This window comes from Anolis sagrei, chromosome 5 (genome assembly GCF_037176765.1).
Source record: "Anolis sagrei isolate rAnoSag1 chromosome 5, rAnoSag1.mat, whole genome shotgun sequence".
Classification (NCBI taxonomy): Eukaryota; Metazoa; Chordata; class Lepidosauria; order Squamata; family Dactyloidae; genus Anolis; species Anolis sagrei.
The window spans coordinates 105,283,328-105,302,331 of record NC_090025.1 but is presented as its reverse complement, the minus strand read 5'-3'; the positions used below and the strand labels follow the sequence as shown (position 1 = coordinate 105,302,331).

At 37.4% G+C, this 19,004-nt stretch overlaps 1 protein-coding gene across 8 annotated transcripts in view; it reads left to right on the top strand.

Annotated features, from left to right (window-relative positions):
- The window catches only part of RGS12 (regulator of G protein signaling 12), a 98,022-nt gene that overhangs the window by 34,677 nt on the left and 44,341 nt on the right, over positions 1 to 19,004 (top strand). For 7 of the 8 annotated variants that reach the window (XM_060778011.2, XM_060778009.2, XM_060778012.2 and 4 more), the window contains 3 exons: positions 9,010 to 9,031; positions 17,107 to 17,276; positions 18,562 to 18,654. In XM_060778011.2, the coding sequence (XP_060633994.2) occupies positions 9,010 to 9,031; positions 17,107 to 17,276; positions 18,562 to 18,654 (285 nt within the window). Of the gene's footprint in view, positions 1 to 2,308; positions 2,470 to 9,009; positions 9,032 to 17,106; positions 17,277 to 18,561; positions 18,655 to 19,004 lie in introns of those variants that run through there. The other variant, XM_060778016.2, reaches the window with a different exon arrangement.

Here is a 19,004-nt window from a genome sequence, read left to right as displayed (position 1 = left end):
TTTTGAGGGGATGGCCTAGAGTTTTGTTTCTGGTATCTGAATGCTACTGAATATGGATGGTGAGGGAAATGCTGAAGTCATCTGCAACAGTGCTACGTTTGTGTTCTTGCCAGAGGAGGTGGGTAGCTATAGCTGCAGTGAGTGTAAGTTGGTATCCCTGATGGAAAACAAGGTCCAGCAGTTTGGCATATTAGGGTACATTTGCAGACTGTCCTGGATGATATGTCTGAGGAGAGGGTTAGTTACTAGACATAGGATGTTGGAGGAATGTGGCATATAAAAGTAGAAAGACCAGGGATCATTCTGTGTTTGGAGCTATAGAATCAATTCAAAGCTCTTTGTCTTATCAGTGGTTATGAGGTACAGAACCAAAATCAAAAGTGCCAGTCCTCAAGAATGTGCAGGTGACTTGAATTATTTCAGTATATGGAATGGCCCCTGCCAGTTGCTAGAGGAGACATGTGATAGTAGTAGGGGTAGTAGGGGATTCCCTACTGAGGGGAATAGAAGCAATGGTTTGCAGGCTTGATAGACTATAGTTGATTGTGTATTCCAGAATGGTAAAAGTTGGACTGGATGGTGGTTCCATGAGAGCAATGAATCACAAGTTTCCCTCCAGAGTGTGACTCTTATGTCCGCCTCAGATGGACGTTGACTTTAGAGTTGTGCAGGAAGACTTAGAAATTTCCAAAGAAAAACTATTAATGAAATCATATCCTCAACAGTTAAACTCACAAATGTGGCAGACTGTATAAACAAGTTAACGTAACAGAGAATCCAGTCAGTGAGAGAGAGAAAAACTAGAAACCATTCAAGTGTACTTGAGCCTTCTGAGTCTTGCTTGATGGTAGGTAGCTAGTCCTGAAAGAATTGTAAAAGGTGTACTGTAAAAAGGGATGTGTCAATATTTTATGTGTACCAATAAACCTAATTTCTAATTGCCTAAAAAGACTAATGAAACATAATCTTGACAGGTAGCTGAGTACCACAGGAGAAGTGTTCTTAAGGACATACCTCACTTTAGACCAGATCAGAGCATCTGATCTCGGAGTACTTCTATCAGCAGTGTGCATTGCTCTATATGAGAGCTGACTTTTGTGCTTTTCCTAAGATAACTATCATACTATGTCATTCTGATTCTGACTAGGCTATTGATGCTGTAGGTTTAGAAGAGGATATAACAGATGACTATTTGATTTGTAGCTGAATGTATAGATATATAGTGATACCAGTTAATAACACATATAAGAGTTTAGTTATTTGTGTCTGGTATGGTATGGTAGGAGGATAACATTTTATGTGCCTAGACTGAGAAGCCTTACTCCTCAAGTGGAGAGTGTGTGTATGTGTGTGTGATTAATTTGATCATGTAAATAAATAGTTCTAAACTAACAAAGCTGCAACCTATTCTCCTACAGTAATTTCACAAGACTTGAATTCTTCAGGGACTTGAATGAGTATTGGTCTCACTGAGGGATAAGACTAGTCTTTGCAGCTTGGAAATTCAGGTGTCCATAATAGTAAATTCTAAGGCCCCTTTCACACAGCTGAATAAAATCCCACATTTTCTGCTTTGAACTAGAATATATGACAGTGTGGACTCAGATAACCCCGTTCAAAGCAGATAATGTGGGATTTTCTGCCTTGATATTCTGGTTTATATGGCTGTGTGGAAGGGCGCTAAGAAACCTGACTACACACAGTATGAAAATATCTTAAAATTCACACAGGAAAAAAAAAGAAGGTGTTGGAGTCACGGGTCTACATTTTATATAAGATGTTGTTTCTGCAGTTTTCCTAATCTCGCTAAATCTTTCTTTTGAGTTGACATAACAGAATTGCTCTGGTATTGTAACTAATTTTAAAATTTTAAGAAATCCAACATTTGCTCCAGTCTAATTCAGCAACTTCTGAAATTCATCGAGCATTGCCATCATATGTTTTAAAGCATATATATGCAACTCTAGGGACTAGAAACTGCTTTTTAAAATGAAATACAAGATGCTCACTTGCTGAATCTATCGTTATCTTATCACTCACATTTTGCCCTCTTGCAGAGGAAGACGAACACATAATCCTGCTGATTGTAACAGTTCTGCACAGAACAATTGTAAATTGAATAAAATATTTTATGTTACTTGTTACAGAGAGGAATTGTTAAATACCACAGCTGTGTTTCCCTATACTAGCGCTTTTTTGTGAGATAAGTGAGGTACAATCTGATCCATGATGATCTGAATTTTGCAGTGGCTGGTTGCTATTGGTAACATAAAAGGGAGTAAAATAGAACATGTGAAATGCCTTTAAACTTTTTATGGGCATTTTGTTCAGGCGGTGCACAGTACTGGGTGGTGTATTTTAGCTCTCAAGAAGCCACTGTGTTTAGGAAATGAGCTTCCATTTAAAGTAAAGATGAATTTGGGAAAGATTATTCTGGCAAAAATAACTGCTTTTTCTTATGATGAACAGGTAAGCAACATGATTTTTTAAAAGGAAAAAAATTAATCACAGCAGGCATTCTTAATGCATTCTTGATTGGAAGCCAGAATTGATTGGAAACCAGAATTTCAGGCTAAAGATTGTTACTAGATATTTATTTATTTATATTAAAAAGAAACAAGCAGATTGTGGAATATATGTGATAGGTCAGTGACAGAAACTAAAGGAGTAGTTTTACACATTTCATTTATGTTCATCAACTTTTAGCATTACTGTTCGCTTCACAAAATATTTTTCAAAATAAAAATTGAACTTCTAGAAAGGATGTGGGTTGACAGAATATTTACTGCAGTTTATTGCAAACAGCTTGTGTGTGCCTTTGTATTTAATCAGTGAAAATGTTTAACAATTTTCTGAGTTGGCTTTCTTTTGAAGCAAATGTCTCATAGCTACTTCTTCAATGTCGTAAGAAAGTGTGTCTCATCTTACTGTTTTTATTTTCTCAGCAGTTGCTTTCACACCAATAGATAAAATAGAAATGAAAAGATTGGTTGTACTAAACTAAACCAATAATAGTCATTAGTATAAGAGACAGAAATGAGAATTGTGTGGAAAACAGAAGACATCTGTGCATTCATTTGATAAACAAGATATTTGCATTTGCATTTGTATGTATATCTATATATATTTTAATATGCATAATGTTTTCCTGTTATATGCACCTTGAATTTCAGTAAATTTCAGTGAAAATGTTGGATATGCCTCATAAACTCCATTGTGGTTGTTTTGCAAAAAGTTACATTTTTAAAAATCGTGGCTATGATGCAGACACACATGAGAAAGTGCTTCATATGGTGCTGGTCAGAAGAACCCCATAACCCACCCACCCCCACCCCCCGCCCAGTATGTGTTCAGGATGCAGACATATTGCTGTTTCAAGGGGGAGTTGAAAAGTACCTGCACAGAATCAGTCAATTTCTTCTGAAAGTATTCATTTGTTATTAAGACCTAGTAGCGCTGGAAAAGCAAAATCTAAAATGCGTAGATGGGTTACTTTGTTAAGGTCAGAGTAAGACACAAAATCCAAAGCATGTCTTTTCTAATGAGTAAATTAGAAAAGCAGACCATATCATTAATAGGGTTCCCCCCTCCCAACATTTCTGTTAACCCTTGTGTCAAGACAGAGTCGGGCTGGCATAGAATTAATTTCCAAGGTAGAATTCATACTTAGGATCCCTATTGCACTTTGTTTTGTGTTTTTGTTCATATGGAAATACAGGAATGTTCTTGTTAAAAAAGCAACAGAAAAAGTACTCTGAAAATGGAATTGATTAAATTTTACTTCCTTTATCGGTTTTAGAGAGTAGAATAGATCCCAGTTACTTATATATTTTGCAGTTCCTTTCCAGTTAAAGTTCACTTAAGATAAGAGAAAATTGTATTTCTGACTGCTTACTCTTCATCACTATCAGTGCCCCTGCTAAAAGTGTACCAAACTGTCCCCAAGAAAAAGAATTAAACTATCTGAACAATATTCTAAGTGCCCAGCACAGTGATTTAACCTTCTGAAGGGACCATAAACCCATAATACAAGTATCATCTTTCAGGTCATGCCCTATTTTAAACAGCACTGGGATCTGCTGCCAGTTACAGATGTTGGGGCAGGAGGTGAGAAGGAGAGCCAAGGGGTCATCAGACTCAGAGCGTGTGACATATGTAGCCCAACTTCCTCCTGTGCTTTGTCTAAGTACAATTAAATTCTATCCTGGAATTAAATTCGGTAAAAATAATACCTATCTTAAGACTGAGGATTATCAATAAACATTTAATGTAGCTATACTAATCCTCCAGTTCTGCATCCTTTCACTTGAAAAGGCCAGATAGTTTACACATAATTAAACCCACTGCACTGGCTAAGCAAGTTCACATGCGAGTAAGTGCCATTGATAAAAATGGGATCACCTCGAAATAAAATGCATAGAACAGTCATGTCTGCAATAAAAGGAAGTTTAGATCTCATCCAACCACATAATAAAGCACTTCTAGGCATGCACATTTGTTTGGAACACCAGCAGTTCACAATGCATCAGGCCAAAGGAATGGCTGAATCCACACTGTCCTGTCTGTCTCTTCTTTAGCCAAAAGGAATTAAGGAAAATTGCCCTTTTTAGAATTTTTAAATTAGATTGTAAACCACCATATCAGCCACCTTCAGATTTAATTTAATTTTTAATTTTTGGAAATATCTGCAGCCTCTGTCAAGGCTCAGATCCCCATAATAAAAAAGATAGAAAAAGCAAGCCATTGCACAGAAGACACTGGGACACATTGCTGCACGATTATGCCTGCAATGCAATGTGTGGGTGCATGTGAGAGAAAAAAGTGGGTGTATGCAGAATCTGAAAACTCTTAAAATATTAGAGAATAACAGCCTCAGTTAGGAGCAACCATCCCTAATTGGCACCAGCTGCCAGTGATGGGTGGTGTCTCCAATCTAAAGAACACCAGCAAAGACCACTTTTGGGGCCCACGTTGTCCTTTTCCATCAGCAAGCTATTGTACAGTGCCCAGAATGACCCCATTGAATGAGTAGCCCCACCACAGCCCTCATCTCTGTATCTACTAGGACATAAAATGAAGCACAGTATAATAATCCAGTTCATACTTAACTACTTTGGATTTAAATGAATTAGATTACATGAGAATAAGTGCAAGCAGCATCAGAAATAATCACTTTGCGATGCTGCTGCAATGATGATGCAGGAGAAACGTATCAAGCAACCCCCTCCAGGGGTGATGGAGGAGATCATGACTGCAAAGTTGAGACAATGATGATGTTATCATTGTCTTTGTGATGGTTTAAAAATGGGAAAATATCAAAATTCCAAAGAGAATTGTGTGTTTTCCAGGGCAAGTAAACAAATAAAGTGACTAACAAAGACCTTTAATATATAAAATTTGCTGATGAAATACAGTATTTGAAAATCTCCCTTCCACTAGTGTTTAACCACTAGTGATTAACACCAACTCACACACATGCTTTACATAAAACTAAAACAGCATGGCTCTTTCACATAGAGTTGCCTGCAAATTAGTGGTGGGAGAAAACACAATTATGGAATTTATTTCTTCTCCACACAAAGAATAAATCTAACTTTGGGTATAAGGCTTGATGATTCATTAGATAAAAATAAATACTATTTCTACTTAAAAACAAATATGTGGTGGGGATAAGGAGACTGGGAGAAATAGCAATACACATCTAGCCGATTACAATTACCAGTTTCTGGTTGATGGTAGGCAATCTCTTCTGAAATTTTCTATGGCTGTATGAAGAGTGTGGCATCTCAAGTAGTGGAATAGAACCTATCATATTAACTGATATTCTAAAGATTTCCAAGAAACAAAGAGGGAGTTATGGGGGGATTCCGTAACATTGAACCATGGCAGTTAAAGTGGTGTCAAACTCATTTATTCTATAGTGTCGATGGACTGTAAGTCTGTTACGGAAGAGTAAAGACTACTCCAGAACCTGGGAACAGCCATCAAATAATACTTCTATTGTGTCCTCATCAAATGGGCCTCTGACAATGTTTTTTTAAATATTTTTTTATTAAAAGTTTCCAAGTTATATTTTTTAAAAGTGGGGAAAGGGGTAAAAACATAGAGGAGAAGGAAAAGGGGTAATTGAGGTAAAAAGAGAAGAGAAAAAGGGAAAGAGAGAGAGAGAGAGAGAGAGAGAAAGGAGGGGGTATCAAAAGGGGTGGAAAATATGGGGATGTGCAGAGAGGGTTAGGTATAGGGGTGATTGTGCTTCCATTCTTCCCTATATTGGTTTTAATTTTTCTTATAGTCCTTTTTGCTGCTTTTTGTTGTATCCTCAGCGATGGCATCTTCTGTCAGCCCTCTTCCATTTAGATTAATAAATTTACTTTATTTTCCTTTAGCCGTTCTGTGAAAGGAGTCCAGTCTGTTCTTTTTATATATCTACCTTGTGACTTAGAGACTAATAATGTTAATTTATCCATACTCATAATTTCTAGCATTTTCTCAATCCATTCTTCTCTTGATGGTAGGTCTTTTTGTCTCCATACTCGGGCATAGACTAATCTCGCCACTGTAGTTGCATATGTGAAGAATTTATCTTTATTTGTGTTCCAGTTCATGTTTGTCATCCCTAATTAAAAAAAATACTCGGGATGCATTGGGAATTTTTCTTTCAATATTTTTTTTTGCATAATTCATGAATTTCTTTCTAAAATCCTCTTGCTTTGTCACATGACCACCACATATGATAAAAAGATCCTTCTTGTTTCTCACACTTCCAACCATTGTGATTGTAATCTTTAGTAAATTTTGCTATCTTCTTTAGTGTCATGTACCATTGATACATCATTTTAGCCAATTCTCTTTTAAATCATAAACGTAGGTGTATTTTAGTTTTCTATTCCACATTATTTCCCATTCCTCTAACATTATTGTCCTTCCAATATTTCTTTCTGTACTCCATCCCAACAATAGCTTGTAGATTTTCGCAATAGTTTTCTTTTCATTCCTTAAAATCTTATCCCAAGTTGATTGCTTATCCTCAAATCCTACTTTGGTGTCCTTATTGTAATATTTTTAATTTGACGATACTAAAACTAGGATAGTTTCAGTCTTTGACAATGTTGAGACTGAAAGATAACCCTTCCTTTAGGGCAGGCATACGCAAACTTTGTCCCTCCAGGAGTTTTCAACTTCAACTTCCATAATTCCTAACAGCTGAGTAAGCTGCTAGGAATTATGGAAGTTGAAGTCCAAAATACCCGGAGGGCCAACGTTTGCCCATGTCTGATTTAGGGTCTTAAGATTTGAGAAGGATCGTAAACAGACATTGTCAGATACTTAATGACACTCAGCTCATTCTGAGGATGGAGGTCCGGACGGACTCTGTACCCGAAAATTTCCATCAGTGCCTTGAGGCCGTTACTGGATGGTTGCGTGCCAGCAGGTTGAGGGTGAATCCAGCGAAGACAGAGATCCTTTGGCTGGGCCGTCCAGGTGGAAGGAACGTCCAGCTGCCTACCCTGGATGGCGAGACACTACGTCCATCATCTTCTGTAAAAAGCCTTGGTGTCTTATTGGACCCTCTGCTCACAACGGAGGCCCAGGTCTCTGCTGTGAGCAGATCTGCGTTTTTCCACCTACGTCAGGCTAGGCGACTGGCTCCCTTCCTATCTAGGAACGACCTGGCTATGGTGATCCAGGCGGCGATCATCTTGAGGCTTGACTACTGTAACGCCTTCTACATTGGCCTTCCTTTGTCAGTGATCCGGAAACTGAAGCTGGTGCAAAATGCGGCAGCTCTTCTTCTCGCCGGGGTGCCGGCGAGGTGTCGTATCACCCCAATTCTACAACAGCTGCACTGGCTTCTGATTGAGTACCGGATTACTTTCAAGGTGCTGGTACTAACCTTTAAGGCCTTATATGGTCTGGGGCTGGCGTACCTGAGGGCCCGCTTATCCCCCTACCAACCCCAGAGATTACTTCGGTCCGAGGACCAAAATTTGCTTGAAGTCCCCAACATCCGGACGTATCATCTATCCTCTACTAGGCAGAGAGCCTTCTCGATTGTGGCCCCTTATTTATGGAATGCCTTGCCAGTTGAAACCCGAACCATCCGAGAGCTACTTGCTTTTCGGAAAGCCTGTAAAACCTTTCTTTTCCGACAAGCTTTCAATGGGTGAATAACTCAGGACTATTGTCTGTTTCACATTTTTATTGTATTTTAAAGTTGGTTGTATTGTTTTAATCTGCTACTGTAAACCGCTCCGAGCCAAATTGGGAGTGGCGGTATACAAGTCAAAAAATTAAAATTAAAAATTAATTAATTAACTTAAGCCATCTAGGACTTTATGCATCATAACCAGCACTTTTAATTATACCCAGAACTAAACTGGTTGCTACTGAAGTTGTTTCAACAGAAAATTTATATGTTCCCTAAAAACATCCCCCTTTGAGAAGCTATAATAAATAGATAGAGTACATAAGACTTTCATTTTGATTCTTTGAGGAACTTGGAGATTGTTTAGATTAGGCTCCTGGTGCTAATAATGCTGAAAAGTAAATGCAAAATTTGGAACAGAAAAGTGTTTTTGGAATTGTATCCCTTTTGGAAAGCCGAAACTTGTACGCACGCTACTTCAGTGATGGTGTTTAGAATTGCAATCCACTTATCTTGGAATCATGCACTTTATATGTTTTAATCTGGGTATACACAAGGTATAAATGAAGCAAAAAAAATTCTTGCTTTCCATTTTGTTATTTGTAGTGCACTTTTCATACAGTCTATCCAAGAATGAGAAAGAAATGTGTTGGCATTTTATACACTGACAGTCTTTCTGAAATCTGTTTTTTGAACATTTCTGAAGCGTTTAAGATTTTATAAATGTAGATCCTATCAATAAAATATATAAGTATAAGCAATGTTACTAGTTTAAAGTCCTCCTTTCTTTTCAGACAAGATCATTTTATAATATTTCAATGTGTTCTTGTGTCTGATTATTATTATTTCTTCCTTTTTTACAGTCTGCTGCTGTGTCTGATGGAGGTAAGTTAAAGATTCTACTGTTTCTTAACTAATTGCTGTGGCACTAGATGGTAAAGCTAGCAGTACAATTCCCAGTTCATATTGTTATTTCCATCAAATCAGCTCTAACTTAAGACAATTCCATCATAGATTTTTCTTGACACAGTTTGTGCAAAAGAGGTTTCTTACTGCCTTCCTTCTGAGGCTGAGAGTGTATGCCTTTCCCGTGGGTCTAATGCTCAGGCCACTGTACCATGCTAACTATAGCAAATCTATATATTCAACACTATAAATAACTCAAGTCTTTGTAAAAGTATAAAGCTTTTCAAATGTGGTATCTTCCTCAGTAGCCTATATGGGATTTAAAATGAAATGTTAGTCTTCACAGAATAAAACAATTGATAGCAAGAGATATTTAGTACCGAGTGAGTCATCTCAGGGTATTCCTGACAGATTCTGAGTGTAAATCTGCTGGGAATTAATTTTAGATTTCCATATTTTTGATTATTTGCTTTTGTTGGTAAATTGTTCATTATTTCTTATCACTTTTTAAATAATATTGTTATAGCATGTTATCTGATTGTAGATTTTATACTATACATATACATGAATAAACAAAAAATACTATATACTTGTAAAATTGGTTTTATAGATTTTTTTTCCCCTTTGAATATTAATCATTGACCATAACGTTAATTGTAGTGATTATAGGAGATGACTACTCTCCCAATCGCTGACCATGCATCTATGGCTGGATATACAGTGCCATATTATGCAGATTTGGAATGCAAATTAAATTATTATGTTTATTTATATTGTGTTTATTTATACCCTGCTTTTTCTCTCCACAAAGAAGACTCAATGCAGCGTTAAACTGGATTATATGACTCGACACTTCTATATAATCCAATTCAATGCAGTTAATCTGCATTCTGAAACTGTACTATATGGCAGTGTAGATCCAGCCTCCACTTATTCAGTCTGCTCCATTTAATTGCTTGCCTTTTTATTTTAGTCCATAAGTGCATGGGACGGGAACATCTATTCTCTTTATTGGATTTAACATAATAAAAAGACCATGGACAAAGTCATTCTTTTGTCTTTTGATTCTGACTGATCTCTCAAAAGCCTTGCGTTCAGACATTTAACATTTAATAGTTGATGGGTGCAAGTGTAAATCTATATAAATAAAAATGTAATGTTCATTTGTGGGATTAACAGAACTCAAAAACCACTGGACGAATTGACACCAAATTTGTACATAAGACACCTAACAACACAATGTATGTCCTTCACTAAAAAAAAATGATTTTGTCATTTGGGAGTTGTACTTACTGGGATTTATAGTTCACCTACAATCAAAGAGCATTCTGAACCCCGCCAATGATATAATTGGGCCAAACCTCCCACACAGAACCCCCATGTGAGCCACAGCAACGCGTGGCAGGGGATGGCTAGGCTATATAAATAAAAATGTAATGTTCGTTTGTGGGATTAACATAACTCAAAAACCACTGGACGAATTGATACCAGATTTGGACACAATGCACCTATCAGGCCAGTGAGTGACCATCACTCATAAAAATACTGAAAAACATAGCAGAACAAACTTAAAAGCCAAAATACCCATATTACAACGTTTGCACAAAACCACACACAGAGAGACAGACAGATAGATAGATATGCAAACACATATATACACATATTCTCTAGGCCTGCGTAACAACGGAAAAATTTGTTTCTAAACTCGTTTCGTTTTTAGGGGGTCCATTGCATTTCGTTTTTTAAAAGAATTCCGAATTTTTCTTTAAAATTTTTTCGTTATTTACGAAATTTTGTGAATTTCGAATTGATTCGTTAATGGCGGACGTGATTGCGCAATACGCTAAAAAAAACCTCCAAATGGGACAGGGGGAACTTTTGAAGCTTCCCTCTCCCTCTGTTGTTGACTGTTGGTGTGATAATTTATTTTTTTATCACTGATAAAACAAACAACTATAAAACTTGCACCAGACATACGGAAATAATAACGAAACAATTTCAAAACGATTTTGAAACAATTACGAAACAATTACGAAACAATTACAAAATAAATTGAAAAATTCGTTTCGATTTTTAGTTGCTCCTGCATGGCTCAATATCGGATCGTAAGCTAATTTAAATACGAATCAATAACGAATTACGAAATTAACGAACAAAACCGCCCAGCCCTAATATTCTCAATTATATACACACACATACACACACAAAACATGTATACACAGGCTGGGCCGCAGCAACGCCTGGCAGGGGACGGCTAGTTTGTTATAAATGCCACACCAGCAACTCAGTTTCAAAATTAGAAGCGCCTCAGCAACAAAACCATTTTAAGGATTTAGAAAACCCAAAAGGTGTTTTCCATATATGAAAGAGGAACCCTTGTATCAAAATATATCACTTTTGTGCACAGACATTCCCTAGAGCTCTGTAACCAGACTCCTAACCCAAAATGCTCTCAGCTAAAAGAACTAGACCAGCTTCTTCGTTTTCTGTAATATTGAGAACACTGTCCTCGTGTTCTTGAATTCAAGTAGAAGAAACCCCAGGGCAGCAAACCCATGGTTGATTCTTTATGTTGATTAACAGGAAAAGTATTTTGAGCAGCATTAATCTTCAAGTTGTGTTTCCTTTCTTTGCTGCCTGAAAATAGCAGCTGTACTTGCATTCCTGTGCAGTGTGAATAATTCATGTTCTTTCAGCAACAGCAGTTAGAGGTCCTTTCTTTAAATTATTTATGTCGCATTTTATAATGCTTTGTGTTAAGTATGTTGAGGGTTTCTTTTCTTGCTATAAGGAGAAATAAGCATTGAACCCAAAAATATATAATTGGTTGAAGAGACATTTAAAGAAATTGCCATAATATAATTGGAGGGGTTACACTTGAACAACATATCACGCTGTTCAGAGAATATCTACCAAGCATACTCTAGGAGAATGATCCTGCATTAACTATGGAAACAGAAAAATGGCCTTCAGTGAATGGTTTGAAGTATTTGGTTAAGTGGCACCACAGTGGCTCATATCAGCTCTACCCAGGTAATATTTTCTGTGATGTTGATTTTTTTTTTTTTAGAAATATAGGCATGTTCAATAGCACTGTACTGATGTGTCATTATATAAAACAAATTGTGTGAAATTTTATGTTGATAGTACAGTTTTATGTATGCATTTCTTAAATAGTTTCAGTATCATCCTTTACTTTGGAAGTCTAAAAAACCAGGCATTTAGTCGAGAACACTTTATTCTTTTTCTTCAAAGAGCTCTGCTTTGTATCCTTTATGCAAGCCTAAAATGTAAATAGGAACCAAAACAATCAGGTCTGCTTTTCTATACTAATACAAATTCCTTACTTTGTTTTCATTTGTATCAGGTAACAATAGGAGAAATCTATCCTGAGATGTTTTGACATATCTATAGAATAGGAGTATATAAAGATATTGTTCCACTATTACATGATGGAGAGTATTTGTTTTCTAGGAATTAGAATAATGGTTACAATGTGTAAAAAGCTCCTAGTTTCTCTAAAATGGAAATACAAATAAAATCTATGCTACCTGTTTAGCAAGTTAGTAGACTTGCATTTAAAGTCATCGCGATTCATTTGTGCTCCAGTTGCTTAACCCACTAAAAGGTCATTACAGTCTTCTTTTCTCCCTCCTCCATGAGTGCTCAAGTACTGGTATGACCAAAAGTAATGAAATAAAACATTAGAACTTAACATTGGATACTTTTCCCAATCCCTACGCCACTCAACCCTTTCCCTTGTACATTACCCACCTTCCTAGCAGGGAGAATGGAGCTCTAGATACAAGGTGATGTTTTGAAAGACATGCACACAACTTTCATTCCTCTGATCATCTGACCATTAGAATCAGATGTCACAGCATACTGGCTGCATGTCTATGTGTGTGTGTGTGTGTATGTAGGTGGGTAGGTAGTAGAGGCAAACTCTGGTAAGTTGTTTTTTATTCTTTGTATAAAGAAGATCTGTCAACAAGATAGAAGTATCATACATAGAAATATTTCTGTGATAGATATTTTAATAAAGTTAACCAATAAGTATATCTGTGACTTTTAAGAGTTAGTGTATCTTCTCCATCTCCTATTTTTATTTAAATAATCTGGCAAACATTTTTATATCAGGACTAGCTCTGTAACATGTAAGCACAGGCCCCTTCTAAAATCCCACATTATTTGCTTTGAACTGGATTATATGGCAGTGTGGCCTCAGATAACCCAGTTCAAAGCAGATGTTGTGAGATTTTCTGCCTTGATATTCAGGGTTATATGACTGTGTGGAAGGCCTCTAAAATTACCTTTGAGCATTTGTAGAGAGAAAACTCCTCTTAAACAACTCACCTCAACATTTTCTGTACAACACTGCATAATAGCTGTACTACCTTTATGCAAATTGTTTTATTGCAATAGCATGACATTTCCTTGGTTTTGTCCACACTCTCACTTAATATTTATTTATTTATTACTCACCTCTCTTTGTGACTCGAGATGGAATGCAGCATAGTTAAAATAGCAAGGTAGAAAAAAGTACTATTAAAATACATATAACAAATATACACAGGTAAAATGCAGCTTAAAATTTGCTGATAAAAGTTAAAATTGACTGGGTAGGCCTGCCGGAAGAGATAGGTCTTAAGTTCTGTTTTAAATTCTGACAACTGATTTAGCTGTCAGAGTTCTTCTGGCTAGTTGTTCTACAGTCATGGGGTAGCTGATGAAAAGGTCCTCTGGGCAACAGTCTCCATTCGGGTTCTGGCTGGTTGGAGGAAGTGTCCCCCAAAGGACCTAAGTGTCCTAAGAGGCATATTGTGTAGGAGAAGTTGATCCTGTAGGTAAACTTGACCCAAACCATGTAGGGCTTTAAAGGTCAAAACTAAGACTTTGTACTTTACTTAAAAACTAATTGGCAACCAGTGGAGTGACTTTAGTATCGCTAAATTAGCGAAAAGGGAAAATTGTTTTATATGCTTTATCTGTGATAGTGGGTTGGATTAAATTGGGCTTCTTAAACTGTGTCCTGAACCCAAAGAGGGTCAAAAATTGGTAACAGTAAATGGTGAACTCTGCAGAAAATACTTCAACTGTACTCCACAAAAAGGAATATCAGCCTGTTTAGCAAGCCTTGCAAATGCAAATGCTGATGTATTACCATTGATGTTTGGTTTTTAAAGCTATTTTATATACCTACTAGCCGTCCCCTGCCACACATTGCTATGGCCCATTCTGATGGTCATGGGGGTTCTGTGTGGGAGGTTTGGCCCAATTCTATTGTGGTGGGGTTCAGAATGCTCTGTGATTATAGGTGAACTACAAATCCCAGCAACTACAACTCCCAAATGTCAAGATTCTATTTTCCCCAAACTCCACCAGTGTTCACATTTGGGCATATTGAGTATTCGTGTAGAGTTTGGTCCAGATCCACAGTGCTCTCTGGATGTAGGTGAACTACAACTCCAAAACCAAAGGACACTGCCCACCAAACCCTTCCAGTATTTTCTGTTGGTCATGACAACTGGGAAATAAAGGGAGAAAATGTGGAGGCCGTGACAGACTTTGTATTTCTAGGCGCAAAGATTACTGCAGATGCAGACTGTAGCCAGGAAATCAGAAGACGCTTACTTCTTGGGAGGAGAGCAATGTCCAGTCTCGATAAAATAGTAAAGAGTAGAGACATCAGACTGGCAACAAAGATCCGCCTAGTCAAAGCCATGGTATTCCCTGTAGTAACCTACGGATGTGAGAGCTGGACCTTAGGGAAGGCTGAGCGAAGGAAGATAGATGCTTTTGAGCTGTGGTGTTGGAGGAAAGTTCTGAGAGTGCCTTGGACTGCGAGAAGATCCAACCAGTCCATCCTCCAGGAAATAAAGCCCGACTGCTCATTGGAGGGAAGGATACTAGAGACAAAGTTGAAGTACTTTGGCCACATCATGAGGAGACAGCAAAGCCTAGAGAAGACAATTATGCTGGGGAAAGTGGAAGGCAAAAGGAAGAGGGGCCGACCAAGGGCAAGATGGATGGATGGCATCCTTGAAGTGACTGGACTGACCTTGAAGGAGCTGGGGGTGGTGACGGCCGACAGGGAGCTCTGGCGTGGGCTGGTCCATGAGGTCACGAAGAGTCGGAGACGACTGAACGAATGAACAACAACAACAACATTTTCCCCCAAACTACACCAGTGTTCATATTTGGACATATTGAGTAATAGTGCCATGTTTGGTCCATTATCTATCATTGTTTGAGTCCACAGTGCTCTCTGGATGTAGGTGAACTACAACTCCCAAACTCAAGACCAATGCCCACCAAACCCTTCCAGTATTTACTGTTGGTCATGGGAGAACTGTGTGCCAAGTTTGGTTCAATTCCATCATTGGTGGGGTTCAGAATGCTCTTTGGTTGTAGGTGAACTATAAATCCCAGCAACTACAACTCCCAAATGACAAAATCAATTTTTTGAGTGAAGGACATACATTGGGTTGTTAGGTGTCTGGTGTCCAAATGTGGTGTCAATTCGTCCAGTTGTTTTTGAGTTCTGTTAATCCCACAAACAAACCTTACATTTTTATTTATAAACACATACCTGAGGTCATGTAAAAGTTCCTTGGATGGAAAGGAGCCACAAGCGGCGGGAAATTAAGAAGCCCTGGACTTGATAATCTTTAATATTGTTATTCTGCCATGCAATCTATATGGTATTCAATGTGAGTTGGTTACTTATAACAAGGTTTCTTAAACCTTTCCACTCAGGGGTCTCTTTTGGCCTGAGAATTTTTTATGTTACCAAGTTTATATATTTATATAAAATATGTATAAAAATCAAACATTTCCTTATATCAAATCAGCATTTGCAAGACTTGCTAAAGAGGCTGGTTTTTTCCCCCTGCCATATCCACTGTAAACTCAGCTAACAAAGTGGTGTAAATTTCTAAAGCAGCCACTAGATGAAGTTCAGAAATTCTTTTGATAACCCAGCATGGAGCTAAGGGGACCGACCCCATTTGAGGTAGGGGCCCACAGAAGCAATAACTCATAGCATGCAATGGTAGCTTCAGTTGCATGAGAATTTCAGCTGAATAGTTACCATGTTCTCTATAGGTTAAAAAAAACAGGCTTGAGACTCCGGTTCATTACCGCCACTGATACAGTTATAAGAGGGTCTGTTTGTAGGCCAGTTTGGAGGAGGGAGGAATTAATTTAGCATTTCCTTTTTTCCTTGTATGCTCGGGAAGATGTCATTTGGGCAAACTTATCTTGTAATTCAAAAAGTCATCAAATACATCTCCAGGCTAATTTGTTGTGAAGTTGGCGAAGTACAATCCCAGATATGAAAAAAATCAGTCTTTTTATCCACAATGAAGCCAAGATACCTACATATGTTTACTTACTCTTCCAAAATATTATATGTGACTTATTATAAAAAAGGCATTAATATGTGGTGTAATATCTGAACAAAATTGTTTTAAGCGGAACTATGTACATCTATTAAATTATCTTCATTAATTCTATTGGTTTTTGAAAGTGCTATTCCAGTTGTATTTTAGATGGTAAAATATGGAGAAGAAGCAATTTGTTTTGTACTTGGTGGATATGTTAATCCATTCAGAATCATTGTAGGACAGAGCACATACAATTTCAAAAATATTAGAACTCTTAATGTTTTAAATTTAATATTGCAATCTGTATTAGTATTTAGAAATCATTGAGTACGAACCAGTGAATATTCATTTAGTTGTATGTGACCACCTTTGGAAACACCCTGATGTTCCATAACTTCATTAATGGATATTGATATATTTATATGCGACTGAAGCTGACAAATAGAAGCTATTTGTAAAGAAGATATAAAACATGCTTTCAATACATTAAATAAAAGGGAAATTTTTATTGCGTACTGAAATTTACATTACAGGCATAGACAGTTTAAAAGGAACTCATTTTTCTAATCTTTGTGTATTTCTTTGATTTTGTTTTTGTAAATATGTATTTCCAGAAAAGTTTGCAATTCTGTTAATGGATTAATTTGCTCTTCCTTTCTTCAACAGAGCTAAATACCACAGATTTGAAGGACTGTGTCAGTGATAATAGCCTCAGCAGCAATGCCAGCCTCCCAAGTGTTCAGAGCTGCCGCCGGCATCGTGAAAGAAGAGTTGCAAGCTGGGCTGTTTCATTTGAACGACTTCTTCAGGATCCAGTTGGGGTTCGATATTTCTCTGTAAGTAATGCAAAAAAGGTTTAACAGCATCCAGCTAAAATTTACAAGGAAGGTCTCATTATTTCAATGAGAGAATCAAACTCATTTCAAAATCTCCTCCATTGAAATCAAGAGACTCCAAAACGAATTATAATTTCAACGAATGAGTCACAGTGTTGATATATGTCCATCCAATGAGTAGGACACAGGTTACGGTATGTATCTGCTCAAAATCTGAAAGAAGAACAATGTGTAAGGCATATCTTGTAGAAATGTAAGAGATTCCACCCAAACTTCATGATGGTAAGAACTGTTTGACAGTGGAATATGCTACTGAGTCGAAGTTTTATGGACTCTCCTTTTTTGGAGGTTTTTAAATAGAGACTGAATGGACATCTGTTGAGAGCGCTCTGATTGTGTATGACATTTCAGAAGTGGGTTGGACTGTATGGCCCTTGTGGTTTCTTCCAACTTTGATTCTAGAATTCTAGCAAATGTTTGTGCTCATTTTTTCTAGAGATCAAGAACAGGACAACTAAGAGTCCTGGAATTTATTCTGAATATTATTTTTTCAATATTTGAACCATATTTAGAAATTACATGTTTCCAATATCGCCCTTCTTTAGAAAATAATCTCTTAAAACTAGAGAGTGGCTGAGCAATGCAGAGCTGCAATTATTATTTGCCTATCTTTCAACAAATACTAATGTCTTTGTATTGTCGAAGGCTTTCATGGCCGGAATCACTCAGTTCTTGTGGGTTTTTTCGGGCTATATGGCCATGTTCTAGAGGCATTTCTCCTGACGTTTCGCCTGCATCTATGGCAAGCTTCCTCAGAGGTGAGGTCTGCTGGAGCTGGGAAAAAAGGGGTTTATATATCTGCGGAATGACCAGGGTGAGACAAAGGGCTTTTGTAAGTTGGGCTAGGTGTGAATCTTTTCAATTGACCACCTTGATTAGCATACAATGGGCTGACTGTGCCTGGAGCAAACTCTTCTTCTCTAATCACCTTTCAAGAAGAGTTTGCTCCAGGCACAGTCAGCCCATTGTATGCTAATCAAGGTGGTCAATTGAAAAGATTCACACCTAGCCCAACTTACAAAAGCCTTTTGTCTCACCCTGGTCTTTCCACAGATATATAAACCCCTTTTTTCCCAGCTCCAGCAGACCTCACCTCTGAGGAAGCTTGCCATAGATGCAGGCGAAACGTCAGGAGAAATGCCTCTAGAACATGGCCATATAGCCCGAAAAAAACCCACAAGAACTGACTAATGTCTTTTAATGTAACTTTCTTTTTTCCACCTAGGAGTTTCTACGAAAGGAATTTAGTGAAGAAAATATTTTATTTTGGCAAGCTTGTGAATATTTTCACCACATATCTGCCCATGACAAAAAAGAGGTAAGACTATGTGGTGACATGTTATGTGTGCTGTATATGCACATATTTATGTTTAAAAATACATGGGTAGGTTCTTGCTTTTGTGGGGATAATTTTTCAGTATTGTTCTTAGATTGGGTTAAATCTTATTCTTCCCAGTTTAAGATTACTTTGTATATTCTAAAAATAATCTTTGCCGCCCACCATGCTTGTTTCTTTTAGCAAACCATAGATATATTTACAAAGTGAAAAGTTGACATTTAACTACCACTACTTTTATAGCAGAAGAGAAGGAGGCAGAAGAGGAGTAGAGTAAAATGATTCTATTAGCTTTGCCCTCATCCAGAACAGACTAACCAAGAAAGCAAATA